Source organism: Dromaius novaehollandiae, chromosome 16 (genome assembly GCF_036370855.1).
Source record: "Dromaius novaehollandiae isolate bDroNov1 chromosome 16, bDroNov1.hap1, whole genome shotgun sequence".
Lineage (NCBI taxonomy): Eukaryota > Metazoa > Chordata > Aves > Casuariiformes > Dromaiidae > Dromaius > Dromaius novaehollandiae.
In genome coordinates, this window is record NC_088113.1 from 13,220,757 (window position 1) to 13,241,495 (window position 20,739).

At 42.6% G+C, this 20,739-nt stretch overlaps 1 protein-coding gene across 4 annotated transcripts in view; it reads right to left on the reverse strand.

The window, feature by feature from the left end:
* The window catches only part of ATP9A (ATPase phospholipid transporting 9A (putative)), a 66,195-nt gene that overhangs the window by 20,585 nt on the left and 24,871 nt on the right, over window positions 1-20,739 (reverse strand). For all 4 annotated transcript variants that reach the window (XM_064521528.1, XM_064521526.1, XM_064521529.1 and 1 more), the window contains 8 exons: window positions 20,500-20,580; window positions 19,033-19,108; window positions 15,049-15,125; window positions 14,286-14,446; window positions 13,176-13,318; window positions 12,462-12,574; window positions 9,372-9,584; window positions 4,153-4,314 (listed from right to left, as the gene is read on the reverse strand). In XM_064521528.1, coding sequence (XP_064377598.1) covers window positions 4,153-4,314; window positions 9,372-9,584; window positions 12,462-12,574; window positions 13,176-13,318; window positions 14,286-14,446; window positions 15,049-15,125; window positions 19,033-19,108; window positions 20,500-20,580 — 1,026 coding nt within the window. The remainder of the gene's footprint in view (window positions 1-4,152; window positions 4,315-9,371; window positions 9,585-12,461; window positions 12,575-13,175; window positions 13,319-14,285; window positions 14,447-15,048; window positions 15,126-19,032; window positions 19,109-20,499; window positions 20,581-20,739) is intronic.

The following is a 20,739-nucleotide window of genomic DNA, read 5'->3' on the forward strand; positions in this document are numbered from 1 at the left end:
CAAAAATGTCTCAAAAGAGGTAACATCTGCCACTTGTTTTCAATATTAACTCCTACTTTATTTACTTAAAGTGATGCGTTGAGAGAGATCTTTTATGAGAGAGAGACAGGACAGGATCAGCAGAGGAGACAGACCCCTCTGCCAAGGATTTCAGTAACAGTATTACCGAGCTCAATGCATGAATCACTTGCTGAAATTCCTTACCCAGATGATGCAGGAAGTCTGGCAAGATGAGCACAGTGGCCCCCACCAGCCTAAAAATGGCAGGTTATAAGAACGGGCAACAACTGCATAGCTGAGCAGAAAATATTACCATTTTAATTCTACTTACTGCACTTCTGAGTGCGGATTGTGGTTTCACTGTGCAGTTCCTCCCTGCCCCGGCTGCTCACTGCTTCTGCTGCCTTCTGGTTACTTTATGCTGCTTTCCCTTCCATTATTTCTATTTTTTATAAATAGGCAACACAGTTTTAGAAAATACACTAAAGAGGTAACTACCTTGCAAGCTGTGAATCAAAACCAACATGAGTGCCTACATATGCATATGTGTATATTTAATAAAAGAAAATTTTACTTGTCAGTAACTGATTTATACGCATTTTCTTTTTAAATGAAAATCAAAAACCTGCTCAGGGATAGTATTTCAGAGTATATAGGAGCATGGCAAGGTAATACCCAGCCAGCTAGTGTCTGGGCCAGCCAGTTTCTGTGTAGAGAGAGCATGGTTTAGCCGCAGCTCACTGGGTGCAAAATAAAGATACTTGGGTAACAACTGCAGCAGAAAGGGCCTGATGCTTCTATTAACAAGATAAATCACGGTCTTGGAGCCTCGCAGTCTGGGGCCTGGTGCTGCTCCCAGTGACCACCAGCGGGAGTTCTGCCATTCCCATCAGCAGCACCACGCCAATTACAGAAACGTACAATAGAAACCTTTCTCTTCTGAAAGGGGAGGAATGTAGCTAACAGATATTTTAAAATACATCAGCTTCAAATCACCAGTTTGTCATGCTATTGTACAAAGAAGAAAAAAAAAAAGTTGCCCAGTGAGGGCTCCTTTCCACCTAGATTGAAATGCAGTTCAGGGCATTCGTTTCTCCGCTGAGCACGTGAACGCAATTTAATGAGATGTACAATGATTGTGATCGTTATCCCACTTTTTATAGCTTTGATAAAATAGTATCTCACCAAAAGCTTGCACTTACTCCCTCTTCTACTGCTAATAGTCCTTAAAAGACTACCTAAAGTCACCATGTCATTTTCACCATAAAAAAATAATTTAGCTGAAGAAATTATACCTGCTGTACTTGAATGGCTAAGCCCACTATTCCTTGCAGCCCTCCCGCGTGGTGCCAGACATCTGCTGCAGCTCCGACAGGAGCTCCCTCTGCTCACACGCACTCGGTCCCTTCTCCAGACTCACAGATTTAACACACTGATTACTTTGTACGAGCTCGCCCTGCCAGCCCACTTCAACTAACATTCCTGCCCTCAGGCATATTTTAATGTTTCAAAGCCTGGAACAACTTCAAATACAGATTTGTCCTCCTACACCGTACTGTGGCCTCTGCTCCAAAATTTAAAAGCATTCGCTCCCTGAGCAATAGGAGATGGAGATCTGAAATGCACAGGTGGGATAACGCAGATTGGGTGTCCATTTGCAGGAGCTTTAGCGATTTCAGTTTGTGCTAAACACAGATTGGCATTCATAGGTCAGCAAAAAGTTATATTATGTGAACACATTACAGTTCCACCTTTATCGGCAAACCTTTTGGTAATAAGAACACCGAAGTTCTCCTTAATTTTTGTTGCTGTTGAACACAACCACTGCATTGCCCAATTTCACATTATCCTTCCATAGTGCCAATTCTGGACAGGGGCTGTGCCCCTCCAGGTCTCCAAAGAAGTTCAGATTTGTGAAACTACAAAAATTCAGCTAATAGAGCAGACCAAATTAATCTGCTCTAGAAGAGGCCCTTATATGAGATACTGACCCCAAATATTCCCAACTAAAAACAAGGTGCATTTCTTGTACTGCTGTAATTTTTAACACAAGAGGCAGAAGATATTCTCTACATCAAATTTCCAGGTACCTCAACATGTATATCCAAGAAACCCCATTTTACCATGAAGTAAAAGTAAGATCAATCTTACTCATTCTGCCCACCCTGAATGACAAGGCTGCTGATCACACAAAAAGATACAGCAAATCGTATCCTGCTCTGGATTAGGTTTCATATTCGTGCTTTAGATTCCTGGTACAGATTACGTGTCTGCACTTTTGGTTAAAAAACAACAAAACAAACAAAAAACCCACACGAGGATGTTAGAATATTTCTTTTATAGATAATTAAACTGCTTCACCTTGTTTGCTTTGCAGGCAAATGGAAGTACCTTACTTTAACTGGGTGATTTATCCAACTAACATTGATACTTTAGTACTTTCTTGAATGATAATAATGGTGACAACTCTGCACCTCTACTGTTTTTAGCACCTACACTTTCTTCTTTCTTTTGAGATTATTTATTTTTGAGAGTCTGATCTCATGTTGTATTTGTATACACAACCACAGTTATGGGTACAATTTCACCTGGTCACCTATGTAGCCTGTGCTGTGCCTGCCATCGCTGATAAAGGCACCTGCTTGCACAAATGCACCCGTTCACCTTACGCCTGCTATTTTCAAACTCATGGTACTCATGGTACCGTGTCCTCACCGTATCTGTGAGCTATATTACACAGCCTCAAAAAAAAATCTCCCGAGTTCCCTGCAGTTGCAGCACGTGCGCACGCTCGCCTTGCACACCTCCACGGGCTCTGCCGAGTTTTGGTGCCTGGCAGAGGTGTGGGCGGCATTTCCAGCATACCACAAAGAAGCTGCTATTGCTTATCTGCTGCTGACTTTGATGCAGGATAAAGTTATTCACTGTGGCAGCAGTCCGCGATCCCCTTCCTCCTTCCCTCTTGTCGCTGTCTCCATGACCCCTCAAGTTAAACCCACCACGACTGCTTTGGAGACACACTAAGCTGGACCTGTGAACCACTCCTGGAGGTTGGTCTTGCTTGCAGAAGAGGTTGGGAAGGGGGATCACGTGTGACCGGCTCGACCCGCAGCCCCAGCCCCAAGCTGACTGCCAGCCTGAGTGCGGCGAGGACACGAGAGGAAGGGCAGGGACTTCCAACCACAACGAAGAGCGAAGACAACCCCCAAGGGTGCCGAGCGGGGCTCCAAAGCCAGCTGAAGCTACCTGGAGGCACCGCTGCCGCCCGGCCTCCTTGTGAGAGTGGTGGTGCTCTCGGCGCTCCTTCCCGCGCTCCCCTTCCTCCTCGCCTGGGCCAGCCGCTGCGGGAGGGGACAACGCGGGCAGGGCAAACACAGCCTCGGTCCCAGCGGGGAGGTAAGTGCGACCGTACTTTTGGAAGCACTGGCTTAAGGATCACTAGAAACAACAGGCTTGAGAACCTGGCGTCTCTACCAACTGTCAAAGCCTCTGAGCCCAGGTCCGGTGCGCGGATAGCCACGATATTCAGACTTCAGCTCTCGTCCGCCCCCCCAGACCCTCCTGCTCGCGCTTGCAGCAAAAATCCTCCGAGTGTTTTCCAGCGCCTCCAGGGCCCTGGGTTTGGCAGCCCCCTGGGACGGACCCCTCCTTCCTCGGCGGCCCCCTCGCTGCCTCCGAGGCGGCGCTGGCAGCAGCGGCTGCACGGCCCCGGCCGGCCAGAGGGCTGCCCCGCGTGCACGGCTGTGCGGCAAGGGGGCTGCACCCCTGAAACGCGCCCCGGAAAATACCCACAGGAATCGAAAAAGAAAGCAGGAAGGAGCAGCCAGAGGAAGCGGGAACTGCTGGGGACGCGTGCACGCACACTAGTTCCCTGCTGTTTTGCTGTTACTTGGAGCGAGGGACTAAGGATGCCACAGGATACCAACAGCACGCGTCGCAGAACATGGGAAAGGAAAAAAAAGTTGTATTACCAAACCACCCCAGCAATGTGAAGCTATTAGTGCAAAACATGGAAGCAGTTTATCACCAGAGATAAGAGATACTGTAAAAGTCTCCCAGGAAGAACACCACTACCGACAGCAAACACGTCATGCCTTCTTCTTCAGGTTACGCCAGCAGGAGATTCACAAAGACTTATCCAAAGCCACTTACCCGAACGATTATTCCCATTCGTTTGCTTTCGTAAGTGAAGGGGAAGATCTGGAGGATGGTGAAGTTCAGTATCTGGCCACCCGGTGTCCTCAGCTGCATGGAGGATTGGTCTCTGCCCACCAGGGTTAAGCCCACACTCTCAGTCCACTGGACCAGGGCCACCTAAACGCAAGCAGGGTTAGAGGTCAGGCCGACCGCTGGGGCTGGCGGGCCAGAGGTCACGTAAGGGAGCACCAGAAGGGAAGGGACAGCGGGTTGTAGCTGGAAAAGAAGTTCCTTAGTCATTAACGGCACGATAAAGCAGATCCGTTTTTCTACCTTCACCACGTGATGAGAACAAATGATCCCTTCAGTGCGGTTTTCCCTAGGGCCCTGGCCCTGCAAGAGCTTCCCTCTGGCCAGGGGAGGGTTTATGGACAGTGTAACCTATGGCACGAGCCACCGCGTCCCCTTTGGTCTGGCAAATAACACAAAATGCAAAAAACAGTCAGTGGAGGAGCCAACCCGAGCGCAGCAGCAGCTCCGGCACTGGGCTCACAGGACGGGCCCACCGCAAGCATCACCGCTGGTTGGAAACAAGGGAGGCCGATGGAAGAGAGCTGGGCGGAGAGGTCATGTGGGGCTGTTGGGTGCTGGACATGAAACAACGTTGGAGGATGCAGCTACGGTTGCAACCAAACAGGAGAGAACCGCGGAGGGTGCTGGACACAAGCTAATCGCGGCGCGCTCAGAGGATGGCAGTGACGGAGGCCATGGAGCGGCTCAGGGAGGCGTCGGAGGAATCCAACGGCGTCGTGCCCTGCATGGACAGCAGGAACAACAGATAAACCATCAGGCCGAACCCAAGTCCCATGCGGCAGCTCAGCCTCACCCATAAGAGTGGCTGTGATGAGCCCGCTGCGGGCATGGTGCAGCCCCGCTGCCCATCTCCCAGGCTCCGGGCCGGAAAGGGTTTGGATCCAGGACCCGTGCAAATCTGGGAGAAGGAAAGCTGCTGTGTCCGCTCACGTGCCACAAGTTCTTTGGTAAATAAACAGAAATCACAGGGTGCACGAATCTCTCATCCAAGAGATGTTTATATTAAAAAAAAAAAAAAGAAAAAAAAAAAGAAACAACAAAAAACACACTTTTGTTTCCTGTCATTCTGTTCACAGGCTCACTGAAAGGTTTGTTTATCTCTGTTTTCATTTGTATAACCATAATTATTTGTAGCATTTAACTTCTTGTAAAGCAGGAGGAAGCATTCAATTTATTCCTCACAGGACTGAATACCTCTTTACCTTCCATGACAGTCTTTGAAACAACTACTGTAACGCTCTGACTAAATCATTAATACCTAATCTTATTTTGAAACTTGTGCTTTATAATAAGCTCAAACTGTTCTTGTTCATGGAGAGAAAAAGTCAAACACCAGCTTAGCCACAGCACTCAAACCACGGCTTTGGATAGAGCACCTAGGTCCAGTCCAAACTTCCCAACAAAACCAATGGCCTTTGGGTCAGGCTATTGAGTCCTCAGTCTAATGAGGCTTTTTGTATGCAACTGCTCTGATACAGTAGTGGGTTTTTCCTTAAGTTTACTAATAGTATTTTCAGGATTTGCGTAGCCCAGCTGCTGTCTGATTCAGCTGCAAAGCCTTCCTAGGCTCCTCGTACAAGGTCTTTGCCTGCCTTCCTTCGGCTACAAGGTCCTGAAGGGCAATCCTTCAGCAAGTGAAGGTATAGGTACCCTCTGCACAAGCCTAGATATCTCAAACCTATGTTTGGGCACATTAGGGAAATCCTGTTTATAAACACTTACTTTCTGAACATGTTACTTCATTTGAGATTTCATAAAAATCAATCTGAAAAACTTTGCATTCGCCCTGGATTTACAAATATCAAAGCCAGAAACACTAATGCAAAACAGAGTAAGTCAATATGCAGATTCATCTCATCATCTCTTGCTTCCTTACCCAGTGTCATTACCAGTTTACACTCTTCAGTCCAAAGGATATTTCTATCATGCTCCAATTTAATGGACAAGTCTTTAATGGACTTTCTTTTTTTTAAGACGGTCTTAAATCATCAAATAAAAAAATAGTTGCTTTGGCTTTGCTTTAAAAGACCTTTAAATCAATTAATATTAGCAAGTTTTTGTAGGCATATTTTCAAAAGTTAGAAAAATGTCAAAGGATCTTCCAAGCTTATCTTTTTCCAAGGTTTCTTCAAGACACCCTTAGACTAAGAAAGGATGTAGTTGGAAATTCCTCCTAACAGTTTTCCAGAGCAGAGATTGAGCTCTGCTTTTAATATTCTGGTTAATAAATAATTGTTGAGTATTTTTAACAGCATGGTGTCACACGAGCATTTGTGCAGTGCACGCAGCACTAAATGTTCAAGTGTCCATGCCCGTAAGCTGCAAAACTCTGCTCCCAACTTGGCCTATTAAAGCATCTTTTGCTATGTTCCTTGACAAATATCTCCTCCCTCCGTCCCTGCTGGGCATCTCATTTAAATCCTACGTCACAAGGCATTTAAACCTCCCAAAAGAAAAGCTTCGTGCAGAGTAACAGATGGGAGAGTAGCACACGATACGTGCTATGTCACGTGCCCGTAATATACCCTGCACTAACCACGTTTCCTTGTGCAACGCTGTTGGTGTTAGATGGCACGAAGCCTCCAAAAAGGCACGCTAACAGAAGGGGAAGAGTCATGAAAGAAATTCGCCTCCTCCCGTGCTGCTCCGGAGCCAGCTTCAGCCCCAGAGCACTTCTTCGTTCAGCCCTTAACGGCCCTCCAGGTGAACAGCATCCAGCACCAGCGGAGACGAAGCACTGCTGATCTCTTTTAACATGCCACTTTCCAGCCGCTGTAGTACTTAATTACTGAGACCAAAAGTGATATAATTTTGAAGTGTTCCTATCGGATCTACTAAAAGCGTTTAAATTGCCACCCCTATTCAACATGTGACACAGAGGGGCCTTGCCTCTATGAAGTGCCACCGTGCCAACAAGCAGTAGCAACTGCAACAAAAGCGCAGGCTTGCCGTGGCAGATTTTGGGCACCCTCCTTTTGGGGGGGACGTTTTCAGAACAGTCCGAAATGGCGGACGTTTACTCTTCACCATTGACACAGATATGGGCTCCCAGGCATAACAGGAGAAACATTCAAGATGAACAAATATTTTTACAGCTTAAACAAGCGAGATTCGACCAGGCTTGAAACCCCTCACGCATATCAAGAGGGTCCGCGCTCACTGCTGAAGAGAAATCGATAAATCTCCTTACCGCACTCCAGGAGTCGGGGCTGACGTAGCCCTACGCACTACAGAGCCAAGCAGCTGGAGCAACTTGGCATACTCTTCCCCCAAACTTCCCTCTGACAATTAAATTACCCCAGCCACCATTGAAATGGATATCGACTAATAAATTTCATTCTAAAGAGACAAATTGATCCTCCTGTGTTATGAGTTGCTCGACAAATGTCCCATTTAGGGCTGCCGAGCGCGCCGACGACAGGCAGAGCCAGCGGCTCGGTGCACCCTTTCATGTCCTGGCAGCTGCGGAGAGCTCTTGGGGTTAAAGACTGTTTGCCCAGGAATCCCAGGCACTCTTATCTCCGATCAGATTATATCTATTTCATTTCCCCTGTTAGTTACTGTATGGCTACAACTGACACGCTTGCAGAGCCCCAAGGCTGTAACCGATATCTGAATAAAGATACTTCAAGAGCTCTAAATGGCAGCGTGCACAGGAAACAAATTTAGGAAATCCTGCTTTCTGTTACAGGAAATGAATCCTATGCCAACTGGTAGAAATTACCCTTGCTGTTAAAGTAAAGAGAATACAAGTTTTTGTACTCATTTCATAAACTGACCTTCCCTGCCATGGCAATATTTTATTGATATAGGATTTCAAAGGCTGGCTTTAACAGGAGTCCAAAGCCATTCCCCTACAGGGAATGTTATTTAACAGCATCGCTCTCGTCTCAAGGACTCAACTTGTGCTGATCCTGCATTTTGTACCTTCTAGCATGACACACGCAGAGCATGTCTAAACAATATTTGTATATCTAAGAGCTAGACAAGATTTCCTCAGTGCAGCAAAGCATATCTGATTTCTGAATCCGCTGTAATTCTCTACTTAAGACACCACAAGAAAGAAAAAAAAGAATTTAAACAATAACCTTGGAAGGATTAGTTATCACGTTATAGCAAAAAACAAACAAACAATAAACCCTTGAGTATTTCAGACAAATTGCTATGTAAATATTTTAAAGACAAAATAGCATAAAACAAAAAAAGAAAAGAAATATCATTGACTTCACAATATACAAGTAAATAAACAGAGGATCTGTGCATAAATAGCCAGTAAATGCATGGGGGGGGGGGGGGGGGAACCACCCTTAAATACAGATCACAAAAATTACCATCTGGAAATCATTCAGATCTCATTTCAATCCGAAGGCATTTGCTTTCTGTAAAGCTGCCTTTATGGGAGAGAGCAACACAGCAGAGGAGAAAAACAGGTAAGCAGAACGCAGAGCTGGATTACAGAGCGAGAGCAGACACGCACACACACATCGTATGTCAGCTGTAAAACCAGAGAAGAACAAGCATTCGTTGTCACTGTAGGCACATCAATGGAGGGGGGGAAAGGCAGAGAAGCAGCTCTCATATAACGCAGACAAGAACATATTATATGAAATGAATTAATTGTGTGTTTGAAAAGAAACTATTGGGAATATTTTAAATGGTACGTGAAATCGGGACCCAACTCTGCATGCCAGTCGTTCAATAATACACACACAGCCTCAGAAGCCCGGCTATTTGAGGATTTTAAACAATGAACAGATTTCTGTGCAAACAATTTCTCACCTCTAACAATGAGGAAAGCCAGCTTCTCTTCTCACGTTGAAGGTGAAAAGATTATTATCAGAGGCAAGTCTGTTTATTTGGAACAATAAATGAACAAACCCTTCAAATGCAGTCAAATTGGTGATACAATCTCAGTATATCATTGGTAGGACTCTTATGGAAAGTTTCATGTTTCGAGCTTTTAATGGTGAAGAGCAAGTATAATTATAGAAATTAACAGAAAACTACTTTGTTTTACCTTAGTTGCATTAAAAAAAAAAGTATCCAAGACGTGTAACCAACAGGAAACATTTTTAACAAATTTTTTCTGTGCAACACGCAAAATTTGATTTATATTTTTATCAGGCCACATGGATACCAACCTCATCGGGACTGGAAGCCTGGTACACCCTGCAGGAATCCTCGTAGTGTCTCTCGGCTTCGGCCTGATCCGTCACGCCGTTGGACTCGTACACTGGTGTGACGTTGTGGCACAGGGCGATCGCCTTCACTGCCTCGTGCACTCGGCTGCTCATGGTTTTTCGCACCTTGGTGGCTAAGGTAACGCCCTTCAGAGCGGGTGGGTCCTGAGATTGCTTAGAGAACAGAAAAGTAGAATAGACTCTTACTATAAGGAAAAAAGATTTTATTTCCTTCCGTGAAGGCCATCTACGTAGGAGCTGCAGACTCTTACGTCCCCTGGAACGAGGTGGACTCTGTGCACCTTTGTGCCACCATCACAGGAACATTCCCCAGCCTAACGCAACTTAACAGTATTCTGGGTGGGGGAAAGTGCCCCAAGAGATTTATCTAAACTCGAGCAGTACATGGAGAAAACAGCCCTTTGCTGCAGATCCACAAAACACTGATGGGTGAAAGACCAAAGTCGCACAAGACCCAATGAAACTACTCTTTACCCCACAAAAGACCAATGGCTCTGGAAGTTGAGAGTCAACTGGGTTTTCACATGTAAGTGCATATAATTGCTGAAAACAGAAAACAGATGTCTCGTATGGATCCAGAAAATCTTAATTGCATTCATTTAATTTTTAATACTATTTTTAGTATCAGAATGGGACTCCTCAGATAATTGCACAATTACTAAATTATCCTGGTGGAAGAGGGGACACACAGTGATCTAGTTTCCTGCTCTGTTAACCTTTAGTGTCAAGAGGACAAAAGTTTCACTTCCAGGTCAAAGGCCACAACGTGGTAAAAATAAGAGTAAAGAATAAGAACTACAGTTCAAAATGAATCATTGCGAGCAAATGCTTCTCATTATAAGGAATCTAACTTTGTCATGACAACTGCGTTATTGGACATACCCTTTTACCAGTATTAATTCCATAAAATTAAATGCTATTTTTCAAATTCTAGTGACTAAGACACATAAGATCTTCAAAATTAATATTGCTGCTCATCATCACTGTTGTGACAGGCCTTTAAGCAAATCAAAGCAACAGTAAACTCGCAGTTGAAGTGCACTTAAATTGACACATAGCACTATCTACATATTGGCCTCGGTCCCATTCAAAATGTCCTTTACAAATATTGAATATTTTGGAAAGTAATTAACAACTAGTCAAGTTTTCTGCCCTCTGGAGATTGAATACAGAAATGGGGTCAACTAGATCTGAAATCTGTTTACACACTAAAAGTACAGTTCAGTCATTTTTGGGTCTCAGCACCAGGAGAAGCAGCAGACGCTAACAAGGCTGTGAAAGCAGAGGTAAAAAAGAGAGATGGGCTAAGGTAGTTAGTTACAACATCTGTCCACAAATGTTCAAAGATTGTGTTGTTGGAAAATGCTACCTGAGACACATGCCAGTGAAAAAGATGATTACTCAAAATACCAGATATTTATCAGCTACCATATGCTTAGTTAAAAATAGAAGATCAAAGCCTGACAGTCTGATGGGGCAAAATCTAGGCCACTAGATTACTGAGTTCAAGGAAAACTGCTGTGCATCTTCTCTACCACCATGAACAAAATCCAAAAATAAGAGTTCTAGCTACAGTACAGAGTGCCTTTTCCCAGGTAAGAAGGCAGGCTTCATGTTTCAGTTTACGGGGGCACAGAAAGTGCACTTCAATCTAAAATCTCTAGAGCAAAACAAAAACAATGTGATATGTAAAATCCAGCTTACTGCCTTGGATGTATTTGCTTAAGGAAAAGCACAAGCACTTTGAAAACTACCTCTGTCGTTTCTTAGGAATGAAGCAATTTCACAACCATTAAGAATTGAAAATGCTTGGCTTACAACACGGGAATAGTAATCCATCACTAAGCACTGCAGATTGCATCTGTGGAATCACATTTTACAAAAGAGAATCAAATAGTTAATAAGTCCCCCCAAAAGTAATTTCTAGCTGCAGAAAGCATTGCAGGTTGGAAGAACCCTTATTAACAGCAAATTAAAAATAATGCTTCCCTAACTACATAATTAGTGACAACTCTTAAATCTTTTGTAAGCACCACTCAGAAGGGCATTAGCCACTGACAGCTTCCAACAAACTACTACATTTCTAAATTAAAAAAATATAGTCATATCCTCAAGTAAAGCCTCACCCCCTGTTTTAAGAAAAAAGTGTGTATGCTTATATGATGTTTCTGCCAATAAGCATCTTCTCCACTGTAATATGCCAAGGAACACGGTTTGCTGAACCTGATAGGTAATGCAGCGTTACCTGTTTTTTGTACAAAACTGAACTAAAACTGTAAGAACAGAGATGAAGACATTATGGATCCTGGCTCATCCAGTAACACTGAAAGAGGAAAGACTTCTCGAAACAGGATTCTCCTGTTCCATACTTCAGATGTTGCTTTTGCCACCTCCAGTAGCTGCAGCTATTTTTTAATAGCAGGCATCAGTTACGCATCACATAAGATTTTGAGAAGTCACTATTGTGTTATTCAAAGAATCCTAGTTTCCTTTCCTAATTTACCTTTTTCTTTTTTAACCACCAGGCCTACAGCAGCAGTACTAGTAAGCTGATCTCTGTTGCTGCTCACTGAGTACTGACAGTTTCTCTCCCTTTCTTATTTCCACATACGCAATCTTACAAAGAGCAACATAATCCACTAAATATTACTCAGTGCTAACTTCTCAACAAAGCAAATGCTGTGATTGCCATAAGTAGTGAATATCTAAATAAAATATGCTATTTTATAATCAGACTACAGTAACAAGATACAGGCACACACATACACACTTGTATTACTTACGGAAAACTGTACTGAATACTACATCTCTGCACGTGCTGTGGCAGCTGAAGCTGCTGGATGTGGAAACAATCTACAAATGCAATTAGCAATTGTGACAGTATTTATGTGTTAAGCATGCAATGACCTTCATATTTTTCCAAAAAGTAAAATTTAATAGCCAGCCCCTGTCACATTAATTCAATAGTAGCCCAGTGATCTGGAAAACCATTTTGTGAACACGAAGTTAAGCAATCCAATTTAATTTTACCTGTGTATATATACTGAATATGTGGCTCTGCACTTCGTCCATGGAGTCCAGACCATAGGCTACAGTGCCCAGGTGAAGCCTTTTGAAAACCATCTCATTCTGCGTAAGGGTTCCTGTAACAGAAGTGGTACCGGACCCTGAGCATTAACCACCACATTATTTCCCAATGCAAGTTCTGTTCCTTGCTGTATCCTAGATCAAAAAGAAACTGGGCCAGGAGCATAACTGGTTACTGTGCTGGGCTCTCGGTGCAGGCTGAGGCCAGGGAAGGCGATGGCATTCATGAACCCAAGGGCAGATTCTCCTAGGAAGCAGTGGTGGACTTCACTGTACCAGTGAAAATGAGATTATTCACCCAAAAGTCAATGTAAACAGGAACATGTGGGCATAGTTCTGGTGCTGCTGGAACCAAAGAAAACTTCTGGGAACAACTTCACCAGGGGCAGGGTTTTACGTCAGATCAAGCTTTTGGTTACAGCTTACAGCTTCTGAACTCGAGCACAGCTCTGAAAACAGGAAGACAGCAGCAGAATTCAGAACAAAAGCATCCAAAATACTTTAAAAACCGATGAAATCTTATTGCCAAGGTGACAGGAAGTGCTTCTTGCAGCCCAAAGGAATCTCTCATTATACTCTCTGGCTAGTCAAAAATGTAACAAAAAACCCCCAACGACAAAATATCAGGACCCCAAACTGTGTTCTCTAGAAACACACCTGTTTTGTCTGTTAGCAAATAGGATATCCGCCCCAGCTGCTCTGGAATAGTGCTGGACCGAACGACCGTCCCAGGGATTTTGGAATCTCTGCGGATCACCCAGCTGTAGACAATTTTCCCCATGTCCAGATTCACCCGTAAACTACACAGGAAGAAGGGAAAAGAGAAAAACAAAATATATCTGCAGTAAAACTGCATAAAATCATTGTGAACTGCCACAATGTAATAAAAGGTCTTGCATACTGAAATGGAGCAGCCAAACGGGGTGTTGAGGGAGAAGTATATTCAAAGTGAGTGGTCAAGTGGCAAATGGGGGAAAAGAGCTAAGCATTGCTCCAGTGGTACAGTAATCCAAAAAGATATATGACAAAGTTTTGTTGAGAACATATATAATTTGAGAGGAAGATGGACATATATGACTGAGGACAGTTTGACGGATGATCAGACAGCAGGTTAAAAATGGAACTGAAATGAAACCCAGACCTACATTGAAAGGAATAATCTACTTATGAATACAGTGTAATTAAACATTACATTTTCAGTATCCTCTCAAAGGCAGTACAAATCAAGGCAGGATAAATCCTTATACTATATAACACAGAACATCGCAATGCTGTATAAATATGACATCTCTCTGTCCATTTTTTGCTCCTCTCATCAGAGAAACCAGGTGGCCTGAACGGTGAGAAATGTCTGCCTGCAACAGGCACTTGTGGTCTACTATTTCTGAAGATATTCCAGATTCATTTTGCACTTGGTTTCCCTGGCACCACATTCTCTGAGAGCTACAAAGCCTCTACAAGTCTGTCTATTGCTAATTCTACCAAAATACTCACACCATGGGGAAACCAAACTGCTACTTCCTTAAATAACTAAGTATAGCCTAAGTTACAGAGCATGGACAGCAGACAGGCTAATGTGCTAGATGAATTTAGCAGAAATGGCCAAGCAATTCCTATGTTTAAACAGTCATTTGATTTCTATTTCTAGATTTGCTCAGTTGTCAAATGAAGAGTTGGTAAGAATTTAAATGTCTATTCTTATAAGAAACATGGAGGAATATGCAAAGGAAGCAATATTTTCCTGGGAAAAATTGGCAATCGCCTTACCTAATTGGAATGATGTTTGAGAAAAGAAGGAGAAATCTTATGATTTGAAGATACCAGCGGCCGGCAAAATGCTGAAGGGCCACCATGACGAGCGAGACTACCACAAGAGCCCCAAACAGGATCTTGGTGAGACAGTTCACTTCCAAGTCAAAGAGACCAATCTAAGCAAATCAAACACGCATTTCAATAACACCAGTGAAGATGTTAGCTCAAGGTAGTATTTGCACAAAGAACAAATTCCCATGTCCAAAGAGTCATTCCCAACTAATAAGCAGCTTCTCCTTATTTAAAAGATTACAAATGTTCAAATTTTATATATAAACAGTACTGTTGTCAGCTCAATAAATGAGACTTCCAGCCTCTGGAGCTGAGCAATGCATGAAGAGGTGTGAGAGGGACTCATGCTGTCAAGAGCTGCAGCCTATATGAAATATCCCAACCACTTGTCTTGACCTTGCTAGAGCAGAAGAACGCAGAAAAATAAACTTTCCTATTCTAACTGGACAAAAGCATCTCATTGTAACTGTATAGAATAACAGTTTTACTAATTAAAAAAATAAATAAATAAGATGACACAAGTAAGAGTAGGACTGAAAAAATAAGAAGTAGGTTCTGCTGCAGTAACTATCTTAACTCCTTTTCTGGAAGTTAATCAATATTCATATGGTGTTCTCCCTGTACACATAGCATTTGGATTTTTTTTTTTTTTTGATTATGAATCTCTCTCTTTTATTTAGTATAAGACTCTGCTTCCTTACCATACCTTACTTCTTGGGTTTGAAGTATTCATCACACTGCGCAGTTCCCTTCCAGTGTAGAGAACAACTCCCACGACAGTACCTAAACAAAACAGCGCCTGCATCAGTCTAGGGAGAACAACATCAGTTTGTTTTCTTTAAAATGGCTCAAAAAGGCTTGTTGTTGTAGCCACAGGCTCAACATGTAGAGAGGCTTTCTAGCAGGTTAATGGCAGAAGCAGTAGCAACCAGAGACTAAAGGGGTAGGTACTTGCAATATAAAACCCAAGAACACAGACACCGAACACAAGACATCCTACAAGAAGTCAGCAGTCTGCAACCACACTGCCCATACTTGACGTGACACCACATCAACTAATAAGCATGGAAAGAGAAGTCAACTCCTTTGCTCTCTCACCTTTCCCTGATCGCCTTTTGATGTCAGTTGTTTCTTCCACTATAAGTAAAAGCTGCTAAGAAGGAAAGATTTCAAGTTTTTCCTCTCACCACTTAAATCCCATTTATGTGCTTGTAAATTTGCTTTATACCATATAATGATCCTCCATCCACTCTGTCCTGAGCTGCAAGATATCGCCAGCTAGCTTGGACAGCATTTAAGCAGCATCATGACGAATTCTGCAAGCACCCACCAGCACTGCACAGCATCAGCACCCAAGCATTAAGATGCTATATCTGCCCGGAAGGGAAAGGACAGGCACCAACCACTCAGGTCCTTCCATAACTGGGGAAGGTGCTTATTTAGATACATCCAGCTGAACTTTACCACTGGGTTCAGTTACATCTACATGAAAACTGGAGCTTGTAGTACTTCTGAAATGTCCGTTTTCTTGGTGGGAACTCCAAGGTCCCACGTCCAACCTGTCACCTTGCAACAACGGCAGTGAGGACCAGTTTTCCCTCCCCACAGATGCTGAGGCACTGTACCTCTCCTCCCAGACAATCAATACAACTAGCCTACAATGGCAAGGCGAACACCTTCTGTTGTGATAGGACATCTATATTCTGTAAGGCCAAAGTACTCTTGGCGTAGAAACAGTCACCCTGACCATCCTGTACCTGCAGTGAGAACTTGAGCTCCCAGGAGTGAAAGGAGCCATGCCAGTAGCAGCAAAGTTTGCTGGGATAGCTTCATCTGGACTTGGCACTTCCCGCAGCATCAACAGAAATTCAGAGAAGACACTGGTTAAAGTTTAGTGCTTCTCACCATTACATGATAATTCTCCTTCTGATCTCCATTTACAAAACCAACAGCAAAATCAAATGACTAGTAAAGCTGCGAAATTACAAACTCATTAGCCTAAGTTCAATTGGTCTGCTTTTAAAAAAAGATCAAAGTCTTCATTATGTTTTAAGTGTGTCAAAATTAAATCAGTGCTCTGGGCTATAGTTCTTCTTTATTGGGGAAGGTTGCTACAGTCAGAACAAAACCAATGAATTCCAACAACTTTTAAAAATAGAATTACTTTATTTTAAAATCTACAATTTAGTATAAACTAAGTATTTGTCTAGTTGCTGTTCCCACCAAAAGGTGAATCATACTAACTCCTACCTTACTGCAACAGATGGAGCTGCTGGGAACCTATCAATATATTTTAATGCTATGTCCCACAGTTTCTAGAGAGCTAAGAGCAACAATGCTCTCCCTTTTCTTCCTGCAGAAACATAATACAGTTTAGTGCTATAAACCACTGGTTTTCTACAGGTTTCTCTTAAAGACTTTGCAAAAGGCTACTAAGAAAAAGCTGGCTACTGTCAAAAGTTTAAAAGCTGCTATTGCCAAGGTCCAAGTTTCTACTAGAAAATTTTAGGGGTCTGTAAAAATGGAGAAAAACAACACTGAAAAAAAGCACTGCTGCAAATACATTGCCATTTTATACTCTGCTATTCCCCTGCTCCCATTAATGACCAAGGTTTTAACAAGCTGCAAGTGAATTATTTTTAAATAGGACTAATTCAAAAGAGGTGGTTTCTAAAAATACGCTGGGAAACATTCCCTTAAAAAAACAAGTCTCTGGAGCCAGATGGCAGGAGGAGGTAAGATCATCACAATTCAAATCAGCAGATGGCACAGCTACTCCGAATCAGCAGCAAACAATCAGAGTCAGACCTGCTCCTACTACGGCAGCAGATGGAGAAAGCCACATAGCGCTGCTTCATCTTCAAGCAAAGGCTGCTCCAGCAAGATGGCTCACCACAACTTGACAGCTTTCACTTGCAGAAAAAAAATAATATCCACATTTTTTCATAACCAATAGGTTTTCTTTACAGAAATAACCTACCACATGCATACACCGTGCAAGATATTTATTACCACCACAGGAGAAACAAAACAGAGTATTATGTTGATCAAATAAAACAAAATGAGGAGAAAAACCTATCAGGGCTAGCAAACAGCTTGAAAGCACACTGGTTTCTAATTGGTTTAGGGATATTCAAACCAGACTGCATTATATAAACCACTCTGAAAGAGGAAAATATTTGTAAGTGTTATTCATATTATCTGAGCCCAAAAAGGTGTCCATCTACTAATAACCTTGTTTGTATTCAGAAGAGAGGATTAGATTCAAATGCAAGTTCATTTGGGCAAAGAGCAGGTCTTTGCATGCCTTTATACAGATGTCAAGATGCAGCAGTGCCAGTCAGGACTCCTCAAGGACCCTAAAATAGCAAACGACTAATCAGGCAGAGCAGAGCGCACGCTGTGCCCTCCATTTGGGAAAGGTGCTTGTGCATGGAAGTCCACACATGATACACGTGTCCAAACGAACGGCCGACGAAGAGCTTGTACCCTGCATAGGCACCGGGTGTGATCCTGCTGAGGGCAGGGGACATTTTCCAGTGGTTTTAGTAGGATGGTTCACTGTAACACGGCCTTGTGTGTTAAATTCAGCCACACCAGTGAAGTGCCATGAGGAGATCAACACACAGGTTTTTTGAATTAAGAACTGATATGAATTAAAATCTTCAATAAAAGAGATAAGAAAGGTCAGGACAGAATCACAACAAAATGGCTTTCCATTTCTCCTTTTATTTTATTTTTTTCCAACAGCAGGATGAATTGATGCATCAAGTTTGGTATTTGAAGCTGCCAGTCCTAATACATGTATTCAGGGGGAAGGAAGGTAGGTTACTGATCTGTAAATAAAGCTTGCTTGACTAAACTATACTTGGACATCTAGATTTTTATGATCCTTTGGTCATACCTCTGTGACAGCACTGTAATACATTTCAAAGAACAGTCAGAGCAGAATCAGATGGAGACATACAGGAATAAAATTTATTCACTGTTTTCTGCTACTAAAACAGCAAATCAATTTTTTTTTCAGTGTTTCACAAGATCTTTAGAAGTTCATGTTCCTTCCCATTATTAACTCCACATACAGCTTGGTACTGCACTGTGAAACCTCTCCATTCAATAACTTTAATCCCAGAACTTTATTGCAGAACTTCACACTCTTCCAGTTACCGTCCTGTAAACCTTGCAAACACACTACACAGGAGAGGAACAAGGCTTTTGTTTTGACAAGCCTGTACCAGAGAACATTGATTAATCTCATGCCTTGCAATTTCATTACATAGAAAGACCAAAATCTGTCAAAGAATTTATTTTTTTCCTTTTTCAAAGTATACAAGACCAGAACTCTTTGGAAGCACTTACCTGGAGATCTTTCATCTTAGCTTCTATTACCAGTGTCTATTTGACACCATTTCTGTTACAGATTAGAATGTCAATGTGGAGTGCAATTAAGTGCTATTCTGGTTTTAGATGCTAAAGAAGTGCCCAAAGGCCACTCCAATTCTTTCTCATCTAAGAATGTCCAAGAGGCAATTAGAGTCAACTCTGTTCCCCAGAGGTGTTAGGACAAGTGGGAAACTTCATTTGAACAGCTAATTTCTCCAACTGACAGAGATCATTATTCCATTACAAAAAGAGCTTTAAAAATTGTTAACATACTCCCTTAAAAAAATTACATACGCCTGTGCCTTACCTGATGCGATCACTGTGCTAGCCCATAGGGTGTTTTCTATGCTTAAACTTTCATTCACTGGAGGGTCACTGTCCTCCTACAACATGGGGAAAAAAAAAAAGTCCTGAACCAGTCAGTAATTTAAGAGATCAGTGTATGACAGAGTTATACATAAGTGGACAGGGACACTGGGAGAGCTGGTAGTGGCTTCTTGGGTAAGATGGAAGATTTTCACAAACACAGTTAAATCTCTATTTGGGTTAAGAACACAAGCACTTTGTTGCAGTGGAATGGAAGGGTTGGAAAGTCAATCTATTAAAGTATCTCTTCCTGCTGAACGCCTCTGGGAATTATAAATGAGAAAGGAATTTGTCAGAAACTCTCCTGGGGCTACAGGAAAGTGTTCTTCTCTGTTGGCTCATGCAGCTTACAAGTGTTTCTCCTTCTATGTAAGATCTCACCGAGAACCTGCTTCCAGGCTCAGCGATGCCTGGAAAGATGTCTGACATGCACCAATGAAGAACAGTTACAAGAAAGTGTCATTCTTCTCAGACACCGGCTGATTAATTCTACAGAACGGCACCTTTGCATGAGAAAGTAAATTAATGCCTGCTCAGGGTTTATAAAAGAACTGCCTCCCCAAGGTATATAAGCCTATTCCATGCAAGGACTAGTTCCTATTAAACCAGATTAACCATACCTCATAAAGATAAGAGGACAAACCCAAAACTTAGAGTTTTGAACTAGAATACCAGCAAACAACTTCCAAAAAGCCCCATCTCCTGTTTGTTATGCAACTGTGTGTCCTCTGAAAGCTCCCTACAAGTCTTAGATGCGCCTCAGAATTTTAGTAGTCCCAGTGAGATGTGAGAGGAGAGAGGTGAGAGGAAAAAAAAAAAAAAAGGCAACCTTTTGCCCCAAACAGGCAGTGCATCTTCCCATCAAGTCAAAAGACTTTTTTTAAACAGTGATATTTCACAGCAGCTCTGAGCCACTGCCCTCTGAGAAAGAGGGCATATATAACTGAGCTCACACAGGCTGCATGCAATTCAAAGCAAAACCACACCTGACTCTGAATCAAGACTGCTTTTGCCTCACCTAGCCAAGACACTGCCTTGTGTCTTGCTCTCTGCCTTTTCACAGCTGGGAGAACAATTTTAATCATTCAGAGTCTGCGGTGGTCCCTGAAGAGGCACAATGATTATGCGACTACCAATCTTGATCTGTATGTTCAGATCTAATACCTTCAGAGCAGGGTCCTTAACCCTGAACGGCCTATGACATCGTCTTCGAATCAAAGCTTCAATAACCATATATTTCTTTCAGATTTAATTCATGTATGATTTTTATGAAGAAAAAAAGAAAGAAGGTTCAAGGAATGGCAACCCTTTATTTCTCCTGAAAATATCTGGAGTCTTGGAAACTTTCAAAAGGTTTGCACTGCAAACACTACCTATATTATTTAAAAGACATATCAGGAAGACTCACCCTTGTGAAGGTCCCCACAAAATTATGTATATCAATATTGGGCTCTTCTGCATATACATAGGATCGAATTTGAAGTAGGTCCTATAGAAGAGACATGTTTTAGCAGACAGTTAGACAACCACATTTTAATAACATACAAATTTTTCTACCAAAATATTTCAAGCAAGAGTTAATCAAGTTATGATAATTATTAAATCATATTACTTACCCGAGTCCAACTATCTAGGAGAAAATGCAATC